Below are 21,766 nucleotides of genomic sequence, written 5' to 3' on the forward strand. Positions count from 1 at the left end.
AGGAGTTCCAAGTATAATGAGGGAGAAAACATGCAAACAACTGTATTAAATAAAATATATATAAGACAAATTGGAGATGATCAGCAGAAGGGAAGGCATCTTTAAAATAGAGATATCACCTACCTCACAGCATAGTTGTATTAAATGAGACAATATATGCATAACCTCAAAGTGCTATATAAATGCTGACTATTATTATTTTCCTGATTTCCTGTATCTAGTCTTTCCAGTCTTCAGATAAACAAAAGAAATGGGTTATTTCTCCTGTCCCACTTGGGGAGTGAGAAGGGATGTTTTTGAGAGAGCTGCATCTACTAAAAATATCACCAATCTATAAGGTGAGAGAAACCTATTGCTTCAGATTGAACAGACATACCAAGTTGTAAGAGACATTGTTGACTTCGTTAAAACATACTGGTTTTTTAGAATAACTGTTAAGGTGATAAATATTTACACTTTTGCAAATTTTCCACATTTATTATCTTTTCATTAACTAAAAGATTATAGTGTTTTCCACCATATTTGTAGACTATATTGGATTAATCATATTATTAATAAATGACAATGATTGTGAATTTATAAAATGTTTGATTTATGAACAAATAAGTGGACCAATTTAGGCTTAATGTAAATGTAAAACAATTTTCTAACAATTAGAGCTAAGTAAAAATAGAAAACAATGCATTTTGAAGGTAATGAGGTCTCCTCTCTTAGGAAGCCTTCAAAGTTTGTATAATCAATTATTTGTTTGTAGAACCTCAAGCCTTGAAGACATGTAGAGAATGGGAGCATTCCAAGTATAGAGGCAAATTTTAAAGAGAAGGAGTTGGAAGATGTTAGGAAATGAAACCTTTTTATTTGCCCTAGGTATGAGGTCTTCCTGACCCATGAATTTACTTATATTTGTATATATTTTGGGTTTCTTTATCAGGTAAAAATGTAATTCTCAAAGGAAAAAAAAGGAGAGACCTTTTTTGTTTTATTTCCAGGTATGGGGTAAATTTAAATGGCCACCAATGAGCCTTTCATTTCAAGAGTTCTATGATCCTGTGAACATTAATGAAAAATGGCAATTTCACTGCTTTTTTCTGAATGGCAATAGTAACTGAATTGATTTCTGTACATATTCATTACCTGCTTTAGATACATTATGTCTCCTTTTTAACATCTCTGGAAGTTTGGTGTTCTTAGGTAGTGACAAATATCGGGATGTTGAAGTAGATGCCTGTATAGATATATTTTTTTAAAAAATTAAAAACTCCACCTTATTTTGTATGTAATTGCATTTTTCAGATTAAGAATTTACAATTCTACTACAAAGTTGAATCAGTGTCCAAAATTCAAATTATATTTCTTAAATCTAAAATCATATGTTTCTTTGATATTCCAAGAATAACTATTGCAATTTGAAATATTTGACGAAAACAGAATACGGATAAACATAGTTGTGAAATTATGAAACAATCAAAAAACAATTGTGTTATTTGTCCATGTGTGTGTATCTGTGTATGTTTGTACAAATAGTGAATGCTCTGTATTTTCTTAAAGAAAAGCAACTTATTGATTCACAAAAATCACAAATGTAGTTATTTTGTTTTTTTAAGAATGTATATAAGATGTAAATAGATATTGTATTGTTTGTCTTTTCAGTGAGTGATGAAGGGGTGGAAGAGAAAAAAAGAAATTGGAACTCAAAATTTAAAAACGAATGTTAAACAAAAGAACATGTATACAACTGGAAGGAAAGTTTAAAAAAAATTCATGCTTTAGTTTTATAAAAGGGTAATTCCTTTTACTAATGCCAATCAATAACTGTTCTGTAACTTAAAAGTCTTAGACAATTGCCCACAACCAGAGCATTACTCTAGCAAAATAATTCTTATTGCAAATACCAAAACCATTACATTCTTTTTAAATTTTAGTAGTTGTTCTAGAATTCTAGTATGTACTTATTTTGGCTAGATTGAACTATGCTTTTAACTTCAAAAGAATTCCTTATATGTATCCAAAATTAATATAGCTACAATTATTTTAATTTTTATTCCTGGTAGTATCCATTTATTTAATAATTGTTGTATTTACTTAATTATTTTATAGTAATTATTTAATTTTTAATATTTAATAATATTGATTTTAATGGTTTCTATTTACACATATTACATTCTGTTTAATTTAATTTTAAAAACATTTTAATTTTTCCAATTACATGTAAAGACAAATTTTGGCATTCATTTAAAAATTTTTTTGAGTTCCAAATTTTCTCCTTCCTTTCACCTCTTCTTGAGCAATTTGATATAGGCTACATATATATAATCTTGTAAAACATTTCCTTATCAATCAAGTTGAAAGAAATTTTCCTCATTAGAAAAAAAGATTATGTTTACAACCACTCTACTACTGTCTAGTTTCATAAAGGATATTATAAACAGCAAATAATTATCTTAATTTTTACAAGGCTTTTTTTGGTAAGGAAAAAAAATACATTGAAAACCTAGAGGTGAAAGTCACCCAAGTCTTTTTTGTGTTCAAATTAGCAAAGTTGATAATATAAAATGGGAATTTGTTCCTCAGTCACTGCCAGCTAAACTTTCTTTGAAGTTCTGATCTCAGATAATTTCAGGATTAGTTCAAAAGATACAATTCATTACCCTTCTATCCCAGTTCAAGCTGTTGTCTTTTCTTATGCTTTCTCTCAAGCTATGCCGACGTCTGATCAGAATCTCTTTGGCTTGCCTTTCACTTGTATCTGTTGTCAAGTTGTGTCTGTTATAAGACAGTGTCTGAAAGGGAAACAAACGGAATCTTTAACAAAAATATTGACTGATGAGATCTGAGAAAAGTTAAAATTATAACATATATATCCTTGATTTTTAAAGTTAATTGAGTATTTGAAGTATCAATGAAACAAAGAATACTTTTTAAATATGCATGTATATAATTTTTTTTCATTACTTGGTCTTTTTCATAAACCAATTACTTTTGCAAAAGGAAAAGGAATTAACTTTTATTAAGTAAAGACTAATCTGCCCATCTTAGGTTAACAAGTTCTACTCAAGAAACAATGGAAAATATGTAACAACGTGTTATTGACAGTGAAAAAAAAAATCTATTTTTTTAATTCCCAGGAAGTTAAATGCATTTTTTAATAAAATGATAGACAGTAAAATCTGCACCATTTTAGCCACAGGAGGGTGCCATGGTCTTTTGATTGAATTCCCTATTCAGCTCTTTCAAGGCCTGTTGTCAATTTCTGTAGAAGAAATCCCTGTCATATCAAAAGGGTCTTATAATGAGGCTTGTAAAATTTTTCAACATAGGTATAATGCCCATAATCAAAATCTTTCAGAAATATACAAAGATAAGAGTTTCCTATAATGAATTTTTTTTTTATATTTTTTCAGATATAAAGGATCTAATAGGATCATTGATTTAGAGTTGGAAGGGATCTTTGAGACCATCTAGTCACTTATTTTCCATTTGAGTAAACAGAGTTCAGTTTACAGCTAATCTAACTGTCTTAATTCACATAGGTAATAAATTGATGAGCCAAGATTTGACTTCAGGTTCTCTAACTCCAATTCTTTCTACTATCTAATGAGAAAGAATGAGAGGATGCTTCAAAGCAAAAATAGATATTAAAAGTGTGGTGGGCTTGCACCATTCTACGCCTCTGCATTTATTAAGTAGAAACTGCCTCTTTTGTCTGGCATAGTGTCTGGCACATAGTAACTACTTAATAAATGTTTATTGATTAATTGATTGATTTTCTATGTATGTATTTTTTTCCTTTCTTCTACTTTATAAGCTCTTTTAAATCAAAGTGCCATTTTTTTCCTTGTATCCCTAATGCCTAGCATAGTATTTTTCACATTGTAAAAATTAATGAATAAATAAATGTTTCTTGAATTAAATAGAATTCATTGATAATGTAGGAAAGGATTATAGGGAACTTTAAAAACCTAGGCAGAGGAATTGTCACATAGACAATCATTGTAGATTTTTAACAGCAGGATGCCATGAAGTAGTACAATTTCAGAAATATTTGTCTGACATTCTTATTATAAGTGATGATAATAAAAGTAAAAATGGCAAAAAATAATAAGTATAGCTGATAGTTATATCATTCCTTATGGTTCTATGCATGCGAATAAATCAACTGTATTTGTATCCCTAATGTCTAGTATAATGTCACTGTTATGCTTTGTCTTGCCTAAAATAATGTTGTAGAAAAGGATGGGGAAATAACCATGAGTCCACTCATATGTAATACTATGATTATATAACACTATGTTATACAAAAGTACTGAGTTTTTTGGGAGTTGAGTCATGTCATTTGAAGTTGCCAGGACACAAAACACAGGCTCAGTGGTCCTTAAACTATATATATATATAAACATATATAAATGTAAACTATACATTTGCCATCCCCTTTCTCATGACATTTAATAAATTTAGTTTAATTTAATAATTTTTAATATTTAATAAATGTTTGTTAACTAATTTTAAGGTTTAAAATGTGAGATAAACATATACATATATGTGTGTATTTATATATATGTATACATTTACATAAACATATGTACATACACATGTATCAGTCTTCACAAAAACCCTATGATGGTAGGTTTTACAAGTAAAATAAAACTCATTTTACAGAGGAGGACACAAGTTTAGAGTGACTGAATTACTTTCTCAAGGGATTATGACTAAGAAGTGATCCTGATAAATGGAAAGATTGATAGGAGACTATTATACTTAAAGCATAATTGCCAACAAATGAGGGTAGGGCAATGGAGTATTAAGAGAAGAGTTGCAGATGGGAGCTATTTTGAAGGGACAACTTATGGATCTTTGAAGAAATAAAAGACGTACAGGAAAAAAAAGTAAAGTATGACTTCAAAGTTCTAAGACTGGAGACATGAGAAAATCGTGATACCAATGGCAGAAAAAAAGGAAGTTCGAGGGAAAGCCTGGCTGAGGGGAATACTGATGAACTGAGCACAAAGATATGATGTATTTGAGGTGATGGCAGGTTGTTCAGTTAGAACCCAACTACAAGTTTTATCTTTCATTGAAAAATGTGAGATATATTGGTAAATATATTAAAATTCTTACACGTTGTCGTATTTGATAGAGATTCCTTGACAATATTTGTCGTATCTCATCCATTTCACCAGGGGTCAGTTTTCTTATTTTTTCCTCACGGTAATCACTGTAAAGGTTTGGAAAAAAATATTTTTAACATCTGATAAATATTGGAATGATAGGTTCTTGTCTTAAAAGTCATAATGATCTGCAAAGAAAACAATCTTATAAATAGAGTAAGTACTTCAAAAACTATTTAATTCAAAATTCAAAAATGACATAAGGGTTTAGAAAGAGCACTATATGGAATCAGAAGACTAAAATTCTTTCTTGCTTCTTATTTACTATGTGAATTTGAACAAATTACTTTATCTTTTTCATTACTTTACCTTAGCCTCATCATTGATAAAATGAAGAAACTCAACTGGATACCATAAAAAATCCTGTAATTTTTCTCTAACCAAATGAATTATATCTATAAAATTTGAAGACAAGGTCCATAGCTATGGCTTCCTGGAAAAACTTACAACTCAAAACAAAATTGAATGGGATGGGTCTGATTTAGAAATGACCTACTCTATGAGAAAAGCAAAACTTGGTTCTCTTCTAATCCAAAATGTTTTCGATTATATTTTAACATATTTTGGGTAATACTGATGTAACAGAAGGGTAACATAGTGGTCAGCATGGCTCAGAATAAGGAAAGTTTAAGAGTAAGAATTCTTCGATGTTCGATGTTTATGCAATATATCTCAAGACGAATGTTTTTTTTTTTTTTTCATTCAGCAAACATTTATTAAACATCTTATGTGTGTGCCAAGCTGTGCTTGGTATATGATGAGATACAAAGCTTTATAGATCTTACAATCTAGTGAATGTGCAATTAATATAACATAAAATAATAAACAGAAAGTATATAATTGAGGTACAAATAAAGCTTATCTTTCCTTGTACCTCAAATAAAGCTTATGTGAGGTACAAGGAAAGAAAAGTCATTAATGAGTGAGTAGATAATAATGATAACGAATTTGTCTAAGAATTCAAGTTTTATAATATATCTACATCAAAACAGTTCTATAATGAATGTGCTATATTATCATCCTTATTTTACAGATAAGGAAATTGAGTACAGAGAAGTTATGTGACTTATACAAGATCACACAGAAAGCAAAATATCAGAATGAGGACCCAATACAAGGCCTTCTGATCAAATGTTCTTCCTATTCTGACATATTATCTCTTTTTAAGTTTGTTTTAATTATAGCTCTGAAAGGGGACATAAAGATCATCTAACGCAAGATTCTTATTTTATATATTGGAAAACTGAGTGCCAGATAGGTCACATAATTGCCTAAAGAAGACTTCATATTGATATTTAAATTGGGCTTTAGAATATTCATAGGAATATGGAATATGAATTAGATATTGAATATGGAATACAGATTCATAGGAATATGAAATATCAGATGAAAAAGGATTAAGGAAAATTGTCATAGGTTGAGAAAAAGTATGGCAGTGAGAAGACCTATAGGGACAAGGTTAAGGGATAAATGGGGATTCAATTTAGTTGAAATATAAAATAAGTGGAAATGAATAATAAAAGATAAAGTGCCGCAGAGTATTACTCAGTGTAAATTAAGTTTTCCCCTATCATCTCATTTGACTAAAGAAAACATATCTAGCTTTTTGCCTTTTGATATCCAAGTGAAAGTCACACATAAATGTACCTCTGGACAAGAGAAACAGTACCAGAGTTCTCCTCTCCCTCAAATGAAGAAAGATTTTTCCTTGGAAGAAACTCAAATCAACTAGAAGTTGTTGAAGAAAGATGCAAGTCTCAGAAACTTGAGGTCTTGAAATGAGAGAATGAAAAAGAAATACTTTGGAAAGCAATCATAATAAACCAGTAAAATGGTGGAAGAAAAATTGACCTACAAAATGGAATGAAATAAAGAAAAGTGTTTGTCACAAAAATACAAATATTTTCAAAATATGATGCTGAAAGTAAAATTAATTTAGTCTAACAACTGACTTTCTTCTGTATTTTCCCTTTCGAAATATCTACAAAAGCCAGAGATTTTTTAAAAATTGATATAGGAATATATAGGTAAATCCAAACTATAGAAATGTCATAGTCTGAGGAGACAAATTGAGAAATTATAAGTGTTTCACTCTTTGTCTAATAGAAAAAAAAAAGGGAACAAAAGGGAAGGGAATAAATTTAAGGCGCTGTCAAATTGTAAAGAGCCTTGGATCCTATAAATGAGTTTGAACTTTTTCCAGTTTAAAAAAGGAAACAGTTTTACAGCAGAGTAATGACATAATCAAATCTATACAAAAGGAGCATAAGTCTGGCAGTGATGTGAAGGATGTATTGAAGAAGAGAAATAGTGAAGAAGGCCAGGGAGGGGAATATTATAGAGTCAACTTTATGGTAGTGAGAACCATATGGGTAACAATGGCAGTAGAAAGGAACAAAGAGACCACCAAAGATAAAAAGAAAAGGCCTTGGTGACTATGAGTGTCATATGTGAGAGTGATATATGAGAGTTGAGGAAAACAAGAATCCAAGAAATCTAACAAGGGAGACTTTACAGGAAAGATTAAAGCTATTGATAGATAAATTTGAGAGATGCTTATTTAGAACTGAAGCCATGGAGTGAGATGGGAGGGAACGAGAGGGAGAGAAGGAGAGAAGAAGGAGTAAGGGAAGAGGATGAAGAGAAGAGGAAGGAAGGAAAGAAAGATGAAGGGAGGAAAAGACAATGGAAGGGAAGGAAAGAAGGAAAGGGGAAGGGAAGGAGAATGGAGGGAAGAGAAGAGAAAAAGCAAATAGAGAAATAAGAGCTATATAATCTTATTGCAGAAAATTCCAATATTACTTCCCTTCATAAATTATTATGGTACTTATAAACTATTATGGTACTTAAAGTGATCATTTAACTTCACTCAAAAAATCCATAATAGCAACAAGAATTAAAAAAAAAAAAAGCTTTTAAGTAGTTGTAGCATATCAGCAGTTGTAACTAAGAGGGACTGACTTTCAAAATATTCTATACATCAAGTGTATAATTAAATGTTTTGTTCTGATTTTTTTTTTTTTTTGGAAATAGAAAACATTTGGCACATTTATACTTTTTTTTTGAAGGAAAATGTTACTAATGGACCAATGGTGATTTGTTAAAAGAGAACTATGAATGTGTGGTGTCTCTAAATCCAGCAGAGAAAGAAAATACCAAAGGAGAAAATGACTAATGTCAGAAAGTCAGTGTCACTATGTTCTAATATTGATTAGAGTAAGACTATAAGCATGGGTACAAATTCCAGTTCCTGCATTTATTAGCTAAAAATTCTGGTCAGTTTTTTAAATTAAAGGTTCATTTGTCCTAAATAAAATGGGGATAAAGCCTACACAACCTACTTATAAACTTTAATATTATAAATTCAAATTTAATAAAACTAATAAAAGCTTTTGATTATTAATTGACCTTTTATTTTTATTTTTCCAGACACCATACTTTAGAACTTATATTTATGGATACCTCTGGAATAATGTGGAATCTCAGAAAAATTCAAAATCTCCTTTTACTAACATTTTATACAAGCAAATTATGATTAAAGTAGGCATTAAGGCAAGTGGGACAAATTGGGGTTCAATGTGGAAAAAAAGGGCAGTAAGCAGGGGGGATTGGCTTGATAGTTTAGAAGGCAGAGTATGGGATGAGAAGGAACCTCAGGATCCACATGCTGACCTTGAATTTTAATTATATTAACATCGCTCCTTTCTAAACTTGACATTTGAGTCAGCATAGATCTAGCTGTTTCTTCTTAAAATAATAGGTTTCCCAAAGTATAAAAAACTGAAGGAATGGATCAATTCAACTTGTTATACAGGAACTATAACTGGAGGCAGTGTAGTTCATAGTGGTTCTTGAGTGAGAGGTTGTTGATAGTGGTGCTTAGTAATTTTTCAATGGTGTCCGATTCTTTGTGACCCCTTTTATATTTGTCTTAGCAAAGATACTGGAGTGGTTTGTCATTTCCTTTTCCAACTCATTTTACAGATGAAGAAATCTTCCAGACTTCAGGCCAGACTTCCACTCAGTAGGACTTTTGTTCAAATTTTGTCTCTCAAACTTATTATCTGTGTGATCTTGGGAAAGCCATTTAAGATTTCTCCATCTTTATGATGAAGTGATTGAGCTGGATGGTCTCTGAGACTCCTATCAATTTTAGATTTTATAAATGTTATAAATTCTGTCTGTCAGATTTTTTTTTTTGGGGGGGTGGAATAGAGAACTTCAGATTAACTCTAACAATGCAGATTTGCACCTTCTTTACAATTTATAGTCTTAGATTGCCAAGAGTACTACAAGATTAAATGACTTGCCTAGAGACATGGAACTGGTGTGTATAAGATGAGAGACAACAGGTTTTCTTAGATTAGAGGCTTGTTTTCTATCCATAACACCATGCTGTATCTCACGCTGGAACACAAAACTCACAATTGTATGGTCACCAAATTGGTCCTAATTTTTATGTAAAATCTGTAGGTATCTCTCTTTACCTATCTATCTAGGTCATTTATTTCAAATGTACTTTTTTTAAGGATGAAAAAATTAATTTCTTCATTCAAATGAATCATACATGAAGGAAAAATTCTTATAGTCAATTGATTAATTCAGTGGCCTATGAATTTATCATTCTTTTTATTGGCCTTAAGGTAAGATAACAGAATATGACTGCAGAAAATAATGAGGTCCCCTATGTCAATAATCTTTGGTACTACAGCTACGCTTATGCTAGCAAATATAACACACTTTCAAAATGTTCAATTACAAAGAATGAAATAGATTTTAATTTACTTTCAAGCAGTGAATTTCTAAAAGCAAATACTCTAATGGACAAATGAGTATTATCAGATTGTCCATCACCCACCTCAAACTGACCTTTAAAAATCAGTACATTAATATTTAAACCAGAAAATCTTTCAGGAACTTACCCCTGCAATAAGTTCTCATTGCCATGTTTTTCAAGATCAGCTTCCTTGAAGTTACTTATCCTTCCTGGGCTTTAAAGATTATTGCAAAAACACACATCCAATATTGATAAATTTTTCTCCCAAATTATACTTACTTTAATGAAGCAATAGATGGCACTGTGCTTATCATCCCAGTCTCTGCCATCTCTATAGCATGCTTTATTTCCAGCTTCTTATACAATGAAACAATGCTTGACTTGGGTTGATTTTCCCTAATTAGAAGCTTCCTCAGATATTTATCATCAAATTTTTTGAACCTGGAAGTAAAGAAAACCAATCTTCAAGTCAATTATTGTCACTGGCTAGGAAAAAATGACAGCAGTAAAATGGAAATCATTGGCAATTCTTTATTTTTAGAGAGCAATTCACATTACCAGCCAAGTAAAAAAAATGTAGTATGTATGCATATGTGTATATACATATGCATTAACATTATATATCCACATATTATGAATGTATGTGTGTATGCTATTTATAGAATGAAACAAAATTCCTGATGATGGTCTCTAAAAAAGCTAGACCACTGTCCTTCTTTATAGCAAAGGCTGTCCTACTATGTTAACCTCTGGGAATAATTATGGAAAAAGCATCATTTCTCAAGGGAGATATTATTGATAATACAATAGCAAAGCAGATGTATAACTAGACTTGGGAACTAAAGAAAGGAATTCACGTATTTTTTTCTTTTTTATATTTGTTCTGACTTGCATTTTAATTCACTGAAGCAGAATTCTTGGCAATAACACATCATACATTTTAATTTGCTTTTCTTTTATTATAAAAGCTAAGCAAAAGGACAAACCCACATTGAGATCAATAAAATGACATCTGATGTACTTAATTTGGATTTTTGGGTTTTATTTATTTGCTTTTTTTTTTTTTTTTTTTTTTGCTACGCCTTCCATCTACTTGCCAAACTACACAGACACTTGCTTCTTATTCCCAACATTAAAATCTCTAACTACTCTAAAAAGTTACAGTATGCCTGCCATATTCCCTTTCATATCATCTCCTAGAGGCCAAATCATATTGGCAAGGTGTGGTATACCAGAAAAAAATTAGTAAGTCCTTCAGTTAAAATAAATAGAACTCTAACACAACTAAAGCAACTATTCTCCCATTTCATCTTCTAAAAGCAGCAAAAGTTACAGAGCCAATAACAGATTGTTAAATCCTCCATTACAACACACCATCCAGCATATTATTCATTCATTGATCAATTGTCAATAGGCATTTATTAAACACCTACTATGTCCTACTATGCTAACCTCTGGGGATACAAATACAAAGAATAAAATAATTCTTTCTTTTTAAAGGAGTTATATCCTAACAAGTTTTTATACTTTGGTTCTTGAAATTCAACCTGTTTTGCATCTATTTATCACAATATCATATAGCCTATATATGTCTTCTCTCTGAAGATACTGAAAAGCACTTCACCAAATGAATGCATTGTTGTAATACAGGTAATTATATCTATGCCATTTCCTCGTTCTATCTGGTAACCTTAGTAACATTGTCTAAAAAGACTATGAAGTCATTCTGGTATGGCCTGTTTTTTGATGAATCTATATCCCTGTTTTTTTCTCTATGAACTGTACCCTAAATTCCAATCATTCCCTACACACATACTGTGTATGTTTTAAAATCTCAATTCAACTTCATTTATCTTAGCAATTTAGATAATCCCACCAAAATAACATATCACAGCTAATTCATGCCTGCTCATGTTATATAACTCCTGTTCATACCCTCCACTTGTTTGCCATAGCAAGTTTATCTAATGTCCTTTAAACTTTCTTCACTTGCTTCAGAAATTGCAAGGAGACATTTGTTCTCTCTTCATCCCTCACACTCATTATATGACTGGTTCATCTTATTTTTTCAACAATGTTTTTTTTCCCCCTGTGACATTATTTACTACTGTTTTTCAAGGTTCCTCATTAGTTATATGTAGCAGCCTGCTTATACCCTCCATGCCCCTTTCCACACCTCCCTCTACGTGATACTAACTTTCATCTTCTCAGATAACACCAACAGAATAATGGTATCATAAAATATAGGCTTTTATTTCTGGGAGAACCTCGGGGTCATTAAAAGGAGTTTTATAATTTCCTGAAGGAAAAACATTATCCCTTCCACATCATGACTTTCCCCGTTGCAGTTTCAATATATAACGAGTCTGCTAAAGAAACTAAGTGGAAATTTGGGAGAGTTTTACAGAAGCCATAGGCTGTATGCACTGACTATAGACAACACAGAGGAAATTTAGACACTTAGAAATACATAAAATATATGTGTAGTATCAACTCAAATTTTCTAAGGGATCCATAATCACCTCATGAAAGAAAAAGAAAAAAAATTCAGATTTCTTCTCTGCTATGAAGGGAGAGCTAAAAAATTTTATGTGGATTTTCTATATTGCAGGAGCACTACATGCCTACCTCCTTCCACAATGTGGAAGAAATAACTGTATTTTTTACTTTTCAGCCTCTTATTTAATTTAAGGTTCAATTCATTATCTATTTATATTATTTGCTTCAGAAACTTAAACTGATGGATAAAATCCCCGTCTACCCAACTGCATGTCACAATCTAGGTCAGAGGTTTTTAAGCTGAAGTACACAAATCCAAAATGGGTCAATAGTTAGATTTCAAATGGTTATTTGGACTTAATATGAATAAAATACATTTTTATTTTTACTAACCTCTAAATGAACTTGAGCATTTCCTTCAAACACCGACTCTCAAAGGAGTCCATGAAAAAATGTAAGGACTCTTGAATTAGGCAATATTTTTCATCCATTTGATCTTTTCTGAGGAGGGGCTTAGGCCAAAATTTTTTTAGTGATCATAAATCTTTTCTAAGAGTACTGCAACATTCTCAGGCTTAATGCAACTGAGATGGTACTATATACAAAGAAGACCTGGAAATCTTCATCAACCCCAGGTAACCACTATTAAACTTGGACCCTATACTAGTTCTCCCCATTACACCTTTAGGAAACAACTCTGGCAAATACAAACACTATCCTTTTATTCCTTTCCTGATGTTTATTATCATAGAGTTTTTAAACAAAGTTATCACCATCATTGTGAATTTCAAAGAATTCAAGGAATTTCAAAGAAAAATTCTGCTATATGGTTTGGAAACATTTTATTTAAAAAAGAGGTTTTAAGTCAGCAATTTGATCTACTGAATCATTTAAAAATATTAAACAATTTCTTCATCAGAAATTAGCAAATATATTCTAAAAATCAAAGAAAAACCAAAAAGAGGTGGTGTTGAGGGGGTTATAATGGAGCACCGGACAAAGTCAGAACAACTTAGGTTCAAATTACATCTCAGATATTTAATGGATATGAGACTCTGGAAAAGTTACTCTTTGTATCCAAGTTTCCTCATCTGTAAAATGAAGATACTGGATTTTATAGATTTTTAAGGTCGATATGATCTACGGTTGAAATATGAATTTAAGTTACATATAGCTTATTTTTTAAAGTTAAATATTAATTAAACATTAAATGTAACAAGTTAACAAAATTACCCACTTTCTGTGAATGTCTTTTTCTTATTTATTTTTGTTACACTGATGTTATTCTCTCTCTCCCTCTTTCACTTCTCTATAACTCCATCCTCCTTCACAATAGAACTCTATATAAACAAGTAAATGAAGTTGAACAAAGCAAACAAATATGGAAGAATGACCAATTCATTCCAATGTTCTAGTCCATCACATCTCCAATGAGAGGTAGGAAACATTTTATCACTGATCCTATAAAATCAATATTGATTGCCACATTGATCTGAATTTTGAAGTTTTTTTAAAAGTTGCTTTCCATAATTGTGTTTATTGTGTAAACTGTTTTTCAGGTTCTGCTTATTTCATTCTACATTAGATTACAGATGTCTTTCCAAGTTTCTTTGGGAAGTTCATTTCTGTCCACTTTTTTTGTATTGCAATAACATTCAATTATTATATACTACAATTTGTTTAGTCATTTCCCAATTTGTTACTCTAAAAAAAGCACCATTATAAATATTTTTGTTAATGTTTATCCTTTCTCTCTGTCATTGATATCTTATAGGGATATGACTAGTAGTGGAAAAATTAGATTAATGGCTACATAAAGTTTAATAATTTGGGAGTTATAATTCAAAGTTGTATTCCAGAATTGATGGGGAAAATACAGTTCATCCAACAATATATTAGTGTTCCTACCTCTTAAACTCTCAAATTATGTAACAGTAATTTTTACATTTTGACATGTGGCTGAGAGACTTGTAAAACCTGAGTTATTTTAATATACATTTCTCTCATTTTAGTGATTTGAAATATCCAATTTTCATAGCATCATTGGTAGCTTGCATTTTTTTCTGAAAACTTTTAATTCATATTCACTAACCACTTATCCATTGAGAAATGGCTCTTATTATTACATATTTGTATTAATTCTCTATATATCTTGGATAGCAGACCCTTATTTGAATAGATATTTGCTACAAAAATTTGTTCCCAACTAAATGCTTCTCTTCTAATTCTAACTATATTAGTTTTGTACATTGAAAAACTTTCTGATTTTATATAACTGAAAATGTCTATTTTGTCTTTTATGATCATTTCTACTGTAAACCTAGTTAAGGATTCTTCCCCTAGCCACAACTATGAAAGTTATCTTATTCCATTCTCTTCTGATTCCATCTAGAGCATAGTGGATTATAAGATGTCGATGTAAACCCATTTTCTGCCAAGCTTTTGTTGGTTTTCCAAGCAATTTTTAGTTGAATAGAGAGTTTTTAACACATCATTTCATGTCCATTGGAAGAGTGAATTCATGTAAATTGGTCTTTGGTTTTGTTTATTTAGATTTTTAAAATTACTAACTTTTCTGTTTTTAAACCAGTATCAAATACTTTTGATAATTACTGCCTTATTGTATTGATTAGAATTTGGTAATGACAGTGTCTTTTCTTTCTTTTGTTGTTCCCAATTGGAAACAACAATCTTGGGAAACATCTCAGTCATATCTGTCTTTTTGTGACCCCACTGGGGGTCCTTGATAAATACAATAGAGTGGTTTATGCCATTTCTTTCTCCATCTCCTTTTACAGAAGAAGAAATCAAGGCTATCAGGATTAAGTGACTTGTTCGGGGTCATACAACTAGTAAGTTCTGAGTCTGTTATTCTATTCATTGTGTCACCCATTCTTCCTACTTTTCTTATTATTTTCCTTGAGATTTTTTTGACTTTTTATTCTTACTTTCTATAGTGATTTATATTTTTTCCTAATTTATTATTTATTTTAAACAATGTTTTCTTTTTAAAACTTTGAATTTCAAAGTCTTTCCTCTCCCATCCACTGAGAAGGCAAATAAAACATATGTCCATAATAACCACATTAACAAAAAAAAAAAAGAACAAGAAAAAGAAACCAGTGAAAAACTTATACTTAAATTTTTACTTAAGAGCTCATCAGTTCTCTTTCTGTAGATGGATAGCACTTTTTCATCATGAGTCCTTTGGAATTGTCTTGGACCATCGTATTGATCAAAATAGCCAAATCTTTCACAGTTGATCATTACTACACACAACAAACTCTGGTTTTGCTCATTTCATTTTGTATTAGTTCATATAGAGCTTGCTATATTTTTCTGAAAACACTCTCCTTGTCATTTTTTTGTAGCATAATAGTATGCCATTATGCTACAACTTGTATAGTCATTTCCCAATTAATGAGCATCCTCTCAATTTCCAGGTTTTTTGCCAGAACAATTTGTGCATATAATTCCTTTTTCTTTTTCTTTAATCTCTTTGGGAAACAGACCTAGGTTTTGTTTTGGGAAACAGACCACTGTAGTGGTATTGCTGAGTTGATAGGTATGTAGAGAGTTATAGTTCTTTGGGTATAGTTCCAAATTGTTTTCCAGAATTGTTAAAGAAGTTTACAACTTTACCAACAGTTCATTGCTTTAACTTCATTCCATTCAGCATTTTTCATTCTGAGAGGTGTGAGGTAGTACCTCAGATATCTTTTGACCATTTATCAGTTGAGGAATCCTTATTTTTATAAATATGATTCAGTTCTGCACTCAGTATATATTCGAGAAATGAGGTCTTTACAGGAGAAAGTTGCTATAATTTTTTAAATATTACTCCATTATATCTTTTAGAAAAGTACAGGTTCCCTGTTTATTTCTACTAATTAGGCCTGCTTTTGTCTTTGCTTTGTCTGAGATCATAATTGCTACCCATGTCTTTTCTACTTTAGTTGAAACATATTAGGAATTTTCTTCTCCAGTCTTTTATTTTGTGTCTGTTTCAAATGCATTTCTCTGATCAAATGTGATATAAAGTACTTCTTCATATGTTTATAGATAGTTTTAATTTCTTCATCTGATATTCCTTCATATTCTTTGACCATTTATCAGTGGGGGAATGGCTTGTATTATTATAAATATGACTCAGTTCTCTCTTTGAGAAATGAGTCACTTAATTTATTAGAGAGACTTAATATAAAGATTTTTCCCCGATTTTCTGCTTTCCTTTCCATCTCGATTAGATTAGTTTTGTCATAACAAATTTTTTTAAAATATAATCAAAATTATCTATTTTACATTTTCATGATCTTTTCTTGGCTTGAAACTACTTCCTGTTTTAATTAGGGTTTTTGCTCATAGGTGTTTTGACTTTGTTATCCTCTTCTGAATTAGTGTCTTGATCTTCCCTGTCACAATAATAACTTTCTGTGGTCAGATTCTTTTTTATTGTTGTTGTTTTGCTCATCTTTTTTTCCTTTTTTCTCAAATTTATTGAGCTCTGCTCTATGGTGGAAGGGGTTCTCAGGTTTCTTGTGCCAGAAACTGCAAGTCTTGGCTGTTTACCTAGTGTTGCACTGATGTTCCCCTGAGGCTCATGGGGGGCCCTTATAAATGGTGTTGCTCTGAAGGGCTGGGGTGGAGGTAGCTGATGCTGCTGGAAGCTGTAGAGGTCTGGCAACTAACCTGGTGCTAAGCCAGGGTCCTAGTGGTGGTATCAGGCATGTCCTGAAGATAGTGGGATATTTCTGCATTTCTCTGGGTATACACTGGGTATATACTGCATTACTCTGGGTATGTGGTGGTCTGGCTGCTGACAGCTACATGTTTACTAAGCTTCAACACACAGCAGTTCTCAAAGTTGGAATCTTCCCATTCCCCTGGATATTCTGAGATATAACATGGTCCTATTATTGACATTTATGTGTTCCACTTCATTGGGACTCAGGATCTACCACTAGTTTGCTGAGGGGAGCTTGATGGGATGCTTCCTGTCTTGGACTATGTTCCCCTTTTATCTGAGCAACATGGCCCTTTCCTGCTGATCTTCCAAGTTTTGTTTTGTTTGGCTCAAAGATTTTTTTCATTCTGGCTTTTTGCTGACTTGGCTATTACAGGATTTGTTTGGGGCAAGTATTTTATGGTTGTTTAGAGGTGAATATGAGAGAATTATGGCAATTTACTACTTACTATCTTGGCTCCTGGAAGTCTTAGCCTATTCTTTTTAAGAAGTTATTTTCTTCAGTGATTTTTCCTACTCACGTTTACCATTAAGCTAATTCTGTTTTTTTAAGGTATTATTCTTTTCAGTATATCTTTCAGTTTCTCTTTTACCAATTTGTAAATTTTCTTTTCATGATTTTCTTGCATTATTCTCATTTCTTTTCCCAGTTTTCCCTCTACTACTCTTACCTCTTTCTTTAGCTCTTCTAGGAATTCTCATTGGTGTAGGGCCCAGTTAGTATTTTTAATTTGAGGCACTGTAATTGTTTTTGGTTTTCTGACTTTTTACAAAGTTTTTTTCTGCATTTGTGCATTAGCTTTCCCTGTTATAGCTGTAGCTTTTTATAGTTAAAGTTTGTTATTGTCATTTGTTCAGAAACTTCTTGTTAAAGTGGGACTCTGCTTGGAGAGGTGGTACCAAACTTCAGGTTTTTTCACGCTATTGTTTTCAGAACTAGTCCTTGGAGTCTGCAAGTTTTTGACACTTTCAAGTTGCTATTATCCTAGAAGATGTATGATCACTGCTCTCCTGGTGTATACTCTGGTCTTTACTCAGGAAAGACCCCAGGTGTCCTGCAGCCACAAGCACTAGCATTCTTTTTGTCTTAGAACTGTGACCCAGGCCCTTGCAATGTGATGACTGATCTTTAGCACTCCTCTCCATTCTGAAACTGCCAACCAGAACAGCAGATGAGTTGCCAGCTGTACTTAGTGCCATCACAGACTTCCCTGTAATCTTTCTGACTAGTTGTCTGACCTCCTTACTGCCTCTGGGCTGAAAGTTCACAAAACGGCTGCTGCTGTTGTGGCTGTCCATATAGGTTTTAGATAGGCCTCCAACCCCATTATCACAAATTTTTCCTGCTGATCTCCTAAGTTTCCCAAACCAGAAAAAAGGTCTCATTGTGATCTTTTATTGACTCTGCCACTCCAAAATTTTATTTGGGGAATTAAAATTGGTTGGAAGGAAATGTTGAGAGTTAAACTGATGCCTCTTAATTGCGATCTTGGCTCTAATCTCAATTTATTGACTTTTTGTTGTTACAGATGGATTCTACTTAAGAGTGCAAGAAGAGTGAGAAAGAGAAAGTAACACAGAGAACTATGTAATGCAACAACTAGCAGAGATGTTAGAAATTATCTTTTCCAATTCTCTTATTTTTCAGAAAAGGATATTATTTTTTAAAGATCAAGATTCTATACCTTCCATTGTATATCATTCTATCACCCTTCTTCAGTGCTGTTGCTGTTTTGTTTCTCAGAGATTTTTCAGATAACACAGATGCTTAGCAATTTCTTCCAACAGTTTCTGTAGAACCTGTTTTTTTTGTTTGTTTGTTTTTTTCCTGATCACTTGGCAGCATTGAAGAAAGTACTTTTTCCTTACTTATTTTGGGTTCCAATTTCCTGTCACTAATTTCTCTTTTATTCTTTTCAATATGTTTACTGTTTTTGAAGTATAAAAAACTGAAATTAAATGAAATAATGAGTAGTGAAATGAGAACCAAGAGAATATTCTATACAGTAACAACACTATTGTCCAAAGAATAATTGTGTATGACTAAGTTATTCTGAGTATTATAAAGACTCCAATTACCTCAAAAGGGCCAATGAAAGAAAATGCCATCCATCTCCAGAGAAAGAACTGATAAATAGAAGTATGCATTGTATCATTTTAAATATGCATGTGCAAGCATACATGCATGTGTGCATGCACGCACGTGTGTGTAAATGACCTTCTCTAGTGGGGGTGAGGAAGGAAATAGGGAAAATGTTCAGAAATTAAAATGTAACAAAAATAGATAGACAGATAGATAGATAAAGAGACACTTGAGCTGATTTCTGAAGAAAACTAGTGATTCTAGCCAAGTCTGCTTTTTTTTTTGCTTTATTTTTATTTCTTTCTCACTCCCTTGTTCCCTCCTTCCTTTCTTCCTCTCCTCCCTCCCTCCCTCCCTGCCTTCTTTCCTTCCTTTTCACCACTGATCAAATTTAAAACATCAATTACTCTTTTTTCTCTTTACTACCTCTACATTGTTGAAGGTAGTATGTATACTGGGGAAGAAGTATTATTTACACTTCATATATAATTCCCTAAGTATCTAATGCAATGCTGGAAAAAAGTAAATATCCAAAGATTAATTATTTAATTGGCTGGCGAACTCTATAAGTAATTAGTAGTCCACAAAGCCACCAGTAAGTCATCAGAAGTAAAAATAAATACATATCACACCTAACTTTATATCTATATATACATGTATAAAGAAACAAATGCAAAAATATGTTAAGAAGTACAGATATTCTATAGATATGAAAACAGCTTTCATATTAAATATGGATAACGACATAGAAACAGATATTTTGCTGGAGCTACAGATATAAATCTATATTCTATTCCAATTTATCTAGATTTTCCATCTATAGCTTTATCTACATATCTATATTTTAAGGTGAAAGCTGTTATCATATTTATAGAATACTTGACTCATATGTTAATATACATTTGTATATATTTCTTCATATGTGTATATATAGCTTAATAATTAGGCTTTTTTTTTTTTTTTTACTATTTACGTAGCTATATCTATATGTATCCACGCTTATCTATCTATTCTCAAAATTAGAACATTTCCATCCTTTATCCTTCCTGATATTCTATGCTTTTAAAGGTCATCCAATGATTAAACTTTCAAAGTTGTTTTCTAAATTGTTCAGGTCCAATTAAATAAGACAGGTTCATAAAAGCAGTCTTACCTATCTCTCCAAAAATTGTGACCCCAATGTCCACATACATCTTCAATCCCAGTCTTTACATGATCAAAAAACTAAAAAAAGAAAAAGCACATTGATAATACAAGTCTCTAGATACCAGGTATCTTTAGTCACTTAACTGTTTTCAAATCTATAGAATATCTCTACTTCTTAATATATTTTTGCATTTGTTTCTTTATACATTACTAGTCACAACTCATAGTATCAACTTCTTAATCTTATGTAATTTTCTAAAAATTTATTTTATAAAAAAATTTAAATAATCATTATTAATATGAGATTTCATGAGAGTTTACTAATACATATTTTACAAATTGTCATTAGGCTATTGTGTTTGATATCATAGTATAAAAACACCATGGAACAATATTAAAGATATTAATAAGCATATCAATAAAAAATGCTTTTGCAAGTCATGGTAACAAATGCCAGAAACATGATGTAATTTCTGCTTGCTCTATCTTCATTTTGGAAGATACCAGGCTTAGCTGGGGTACAACCACTGTAGCCTGACCCATTATTCTGTCCCTTCTCACATTCCTAAATCCATTAATGAATCTTTTCATCCCATGATTGTTTCATTTATTTCAGTATAGGAGAAATATATAGATAGTAGACATATTTGTATACATTTAAGCTATGGAATTAATTTTTTTTCATTTCTTATTAAAATCCTAGTTATAAAATAAAAACATACCCGACAGTGAATTTCTTCACTGACAGCTGGCTGCTTCTTATTTGACCTCTTCACATCAAGGAACTCCACTAGTGGTCGAATTGTTATTCCCTGCACAGGAAGTGATAGATTGTCTCATGAAGAAAATGGAAAGATGGACTAATATATAGAATGAGACATGTTTGGGAATATGGTCAATGTATGCATTTATTTTACTTGACTCAGCTAGATGGTATTTTTTTTCAAGGATATGGGAAAATGAAAAAATAAAAGCTAGATAATTGAAAAAAAAAAAGAGGCAAGTGAAATTTCCTGAAATGTCATCATCAGATCTCTGCTTAAGAAAAATTACTTTAGCAACTGCCAGAAGCATGGACTGGGGGTAGGGAGAAAAGATTGGAATCAAGGAGATCAATTAGGAAACAATTAAAAGTATATGGATTAGAAGTAATAAAGATCTGACCCTAGGTGGTAGTCAGTAAAGATGTTCTTTATAATCATGCTGTGAGAGTCAAATTAAAGCAAAAGATGTTATATTGTGCTACCATATAATTTTGTTAACAAAAATTACCCTCCAGAAGATGGCAGAGAGTAGTAGATACTCTTTTTGCTGACCTCCTCTGACCTTCTCTCAAACCAACAGCAGATTAA

At 31.6% G+C, this 21,766-nt stretch overlaps 1 protein-coding gene and 1 long non-coding RNA gene across 3 annotated transcripts in view; one reads left to right on the plus strand and one right to left on the minus strand.

The window, feature by feature from the left end:
* Nucleotides 1-21,161, plus strand: part of LOC127553542 (uncharacterized) — a 21,565-nt gene extending 404 nt beyond the window's left edge. Inside the window, exons 1-5 of one of the 2 annotated variants that reach the window (XR_007951770.1) lie at nucleotides 1-338; nucleotides 13,778-13,878; nucleotides 15,240-15,293; nucleotides 18,715-19,325; nucleotides 21,118-21,161. The exon at nucleotides 1-338 is cut by the window's left edge and continues 404 nt beyond it. This is a non-coding gene — a long non-coding RNA (uncharacterized LOC127553542). The remainder of the gene's footprint in view (nucleotides 339-13,777; nucleotides 13,879-15,239; nucleotides 15,294-18,714; nucleotides 19,326-21,117) is intronic. The other variant, XR_007951771.1, reaches the window with a different exon arrangement.
* Nucleotides 1-21,766, minus strand: part of SLC9A2 (solute carrier family 9 member A2) — a 128,546-nt gene that overhangs the window by 9,814 nt on the left and 96,966 nt on the right. The window contains exons 6-11 of the mRNA XM_051984323.1: nucleotides 21,137-21,226; nucleotides 20,422-20,492; nucleotides 10,222-10,383; nucleotides 5,116-5,212; nucleotides 2,649-2,780; nucleotides 1,135-1,225 (exon numbers count right to left, since the gene is read on the minus strand). Coding sequence (XP_051840283.1) covers nucleotides 1,135-1,225; nucleotides 2,649-2,780; nucleotides 5,116-5,212; nucleotides 10,222-10,383; nucleotides 20,422-20,492; nucleotides 21,137-21,226 — 643 coding nt within the window. The remainder of the gene's footprint in view (nucleotides 1-1,134; nucleotides 1,226-2,648; nucleotides 2,781-5,115; nucleotides 5,213-10,221; nucleotides 10,384-20,421; nucleotides 20,493-21,136; nucleotides 21,227-21,766) is intronic.

Source organism: Antechinus flavipes, chromosome 3 (genome assembly GCF_016432865.1).
Source record: "Antechinus flavipes isolate AdamAnt ecotype Samford, QLD, Australia chromosome 3, AdamAnt_v2, whole genome shotgun sequence".
Classification (NCBI taxonomy): domain Eukaryota; kingdom Metazoa; phylum Chordata; class Mammalia; order Dasyuromorphia; family Dasyuridae; genus Antechinus; species Antechinus flavipes.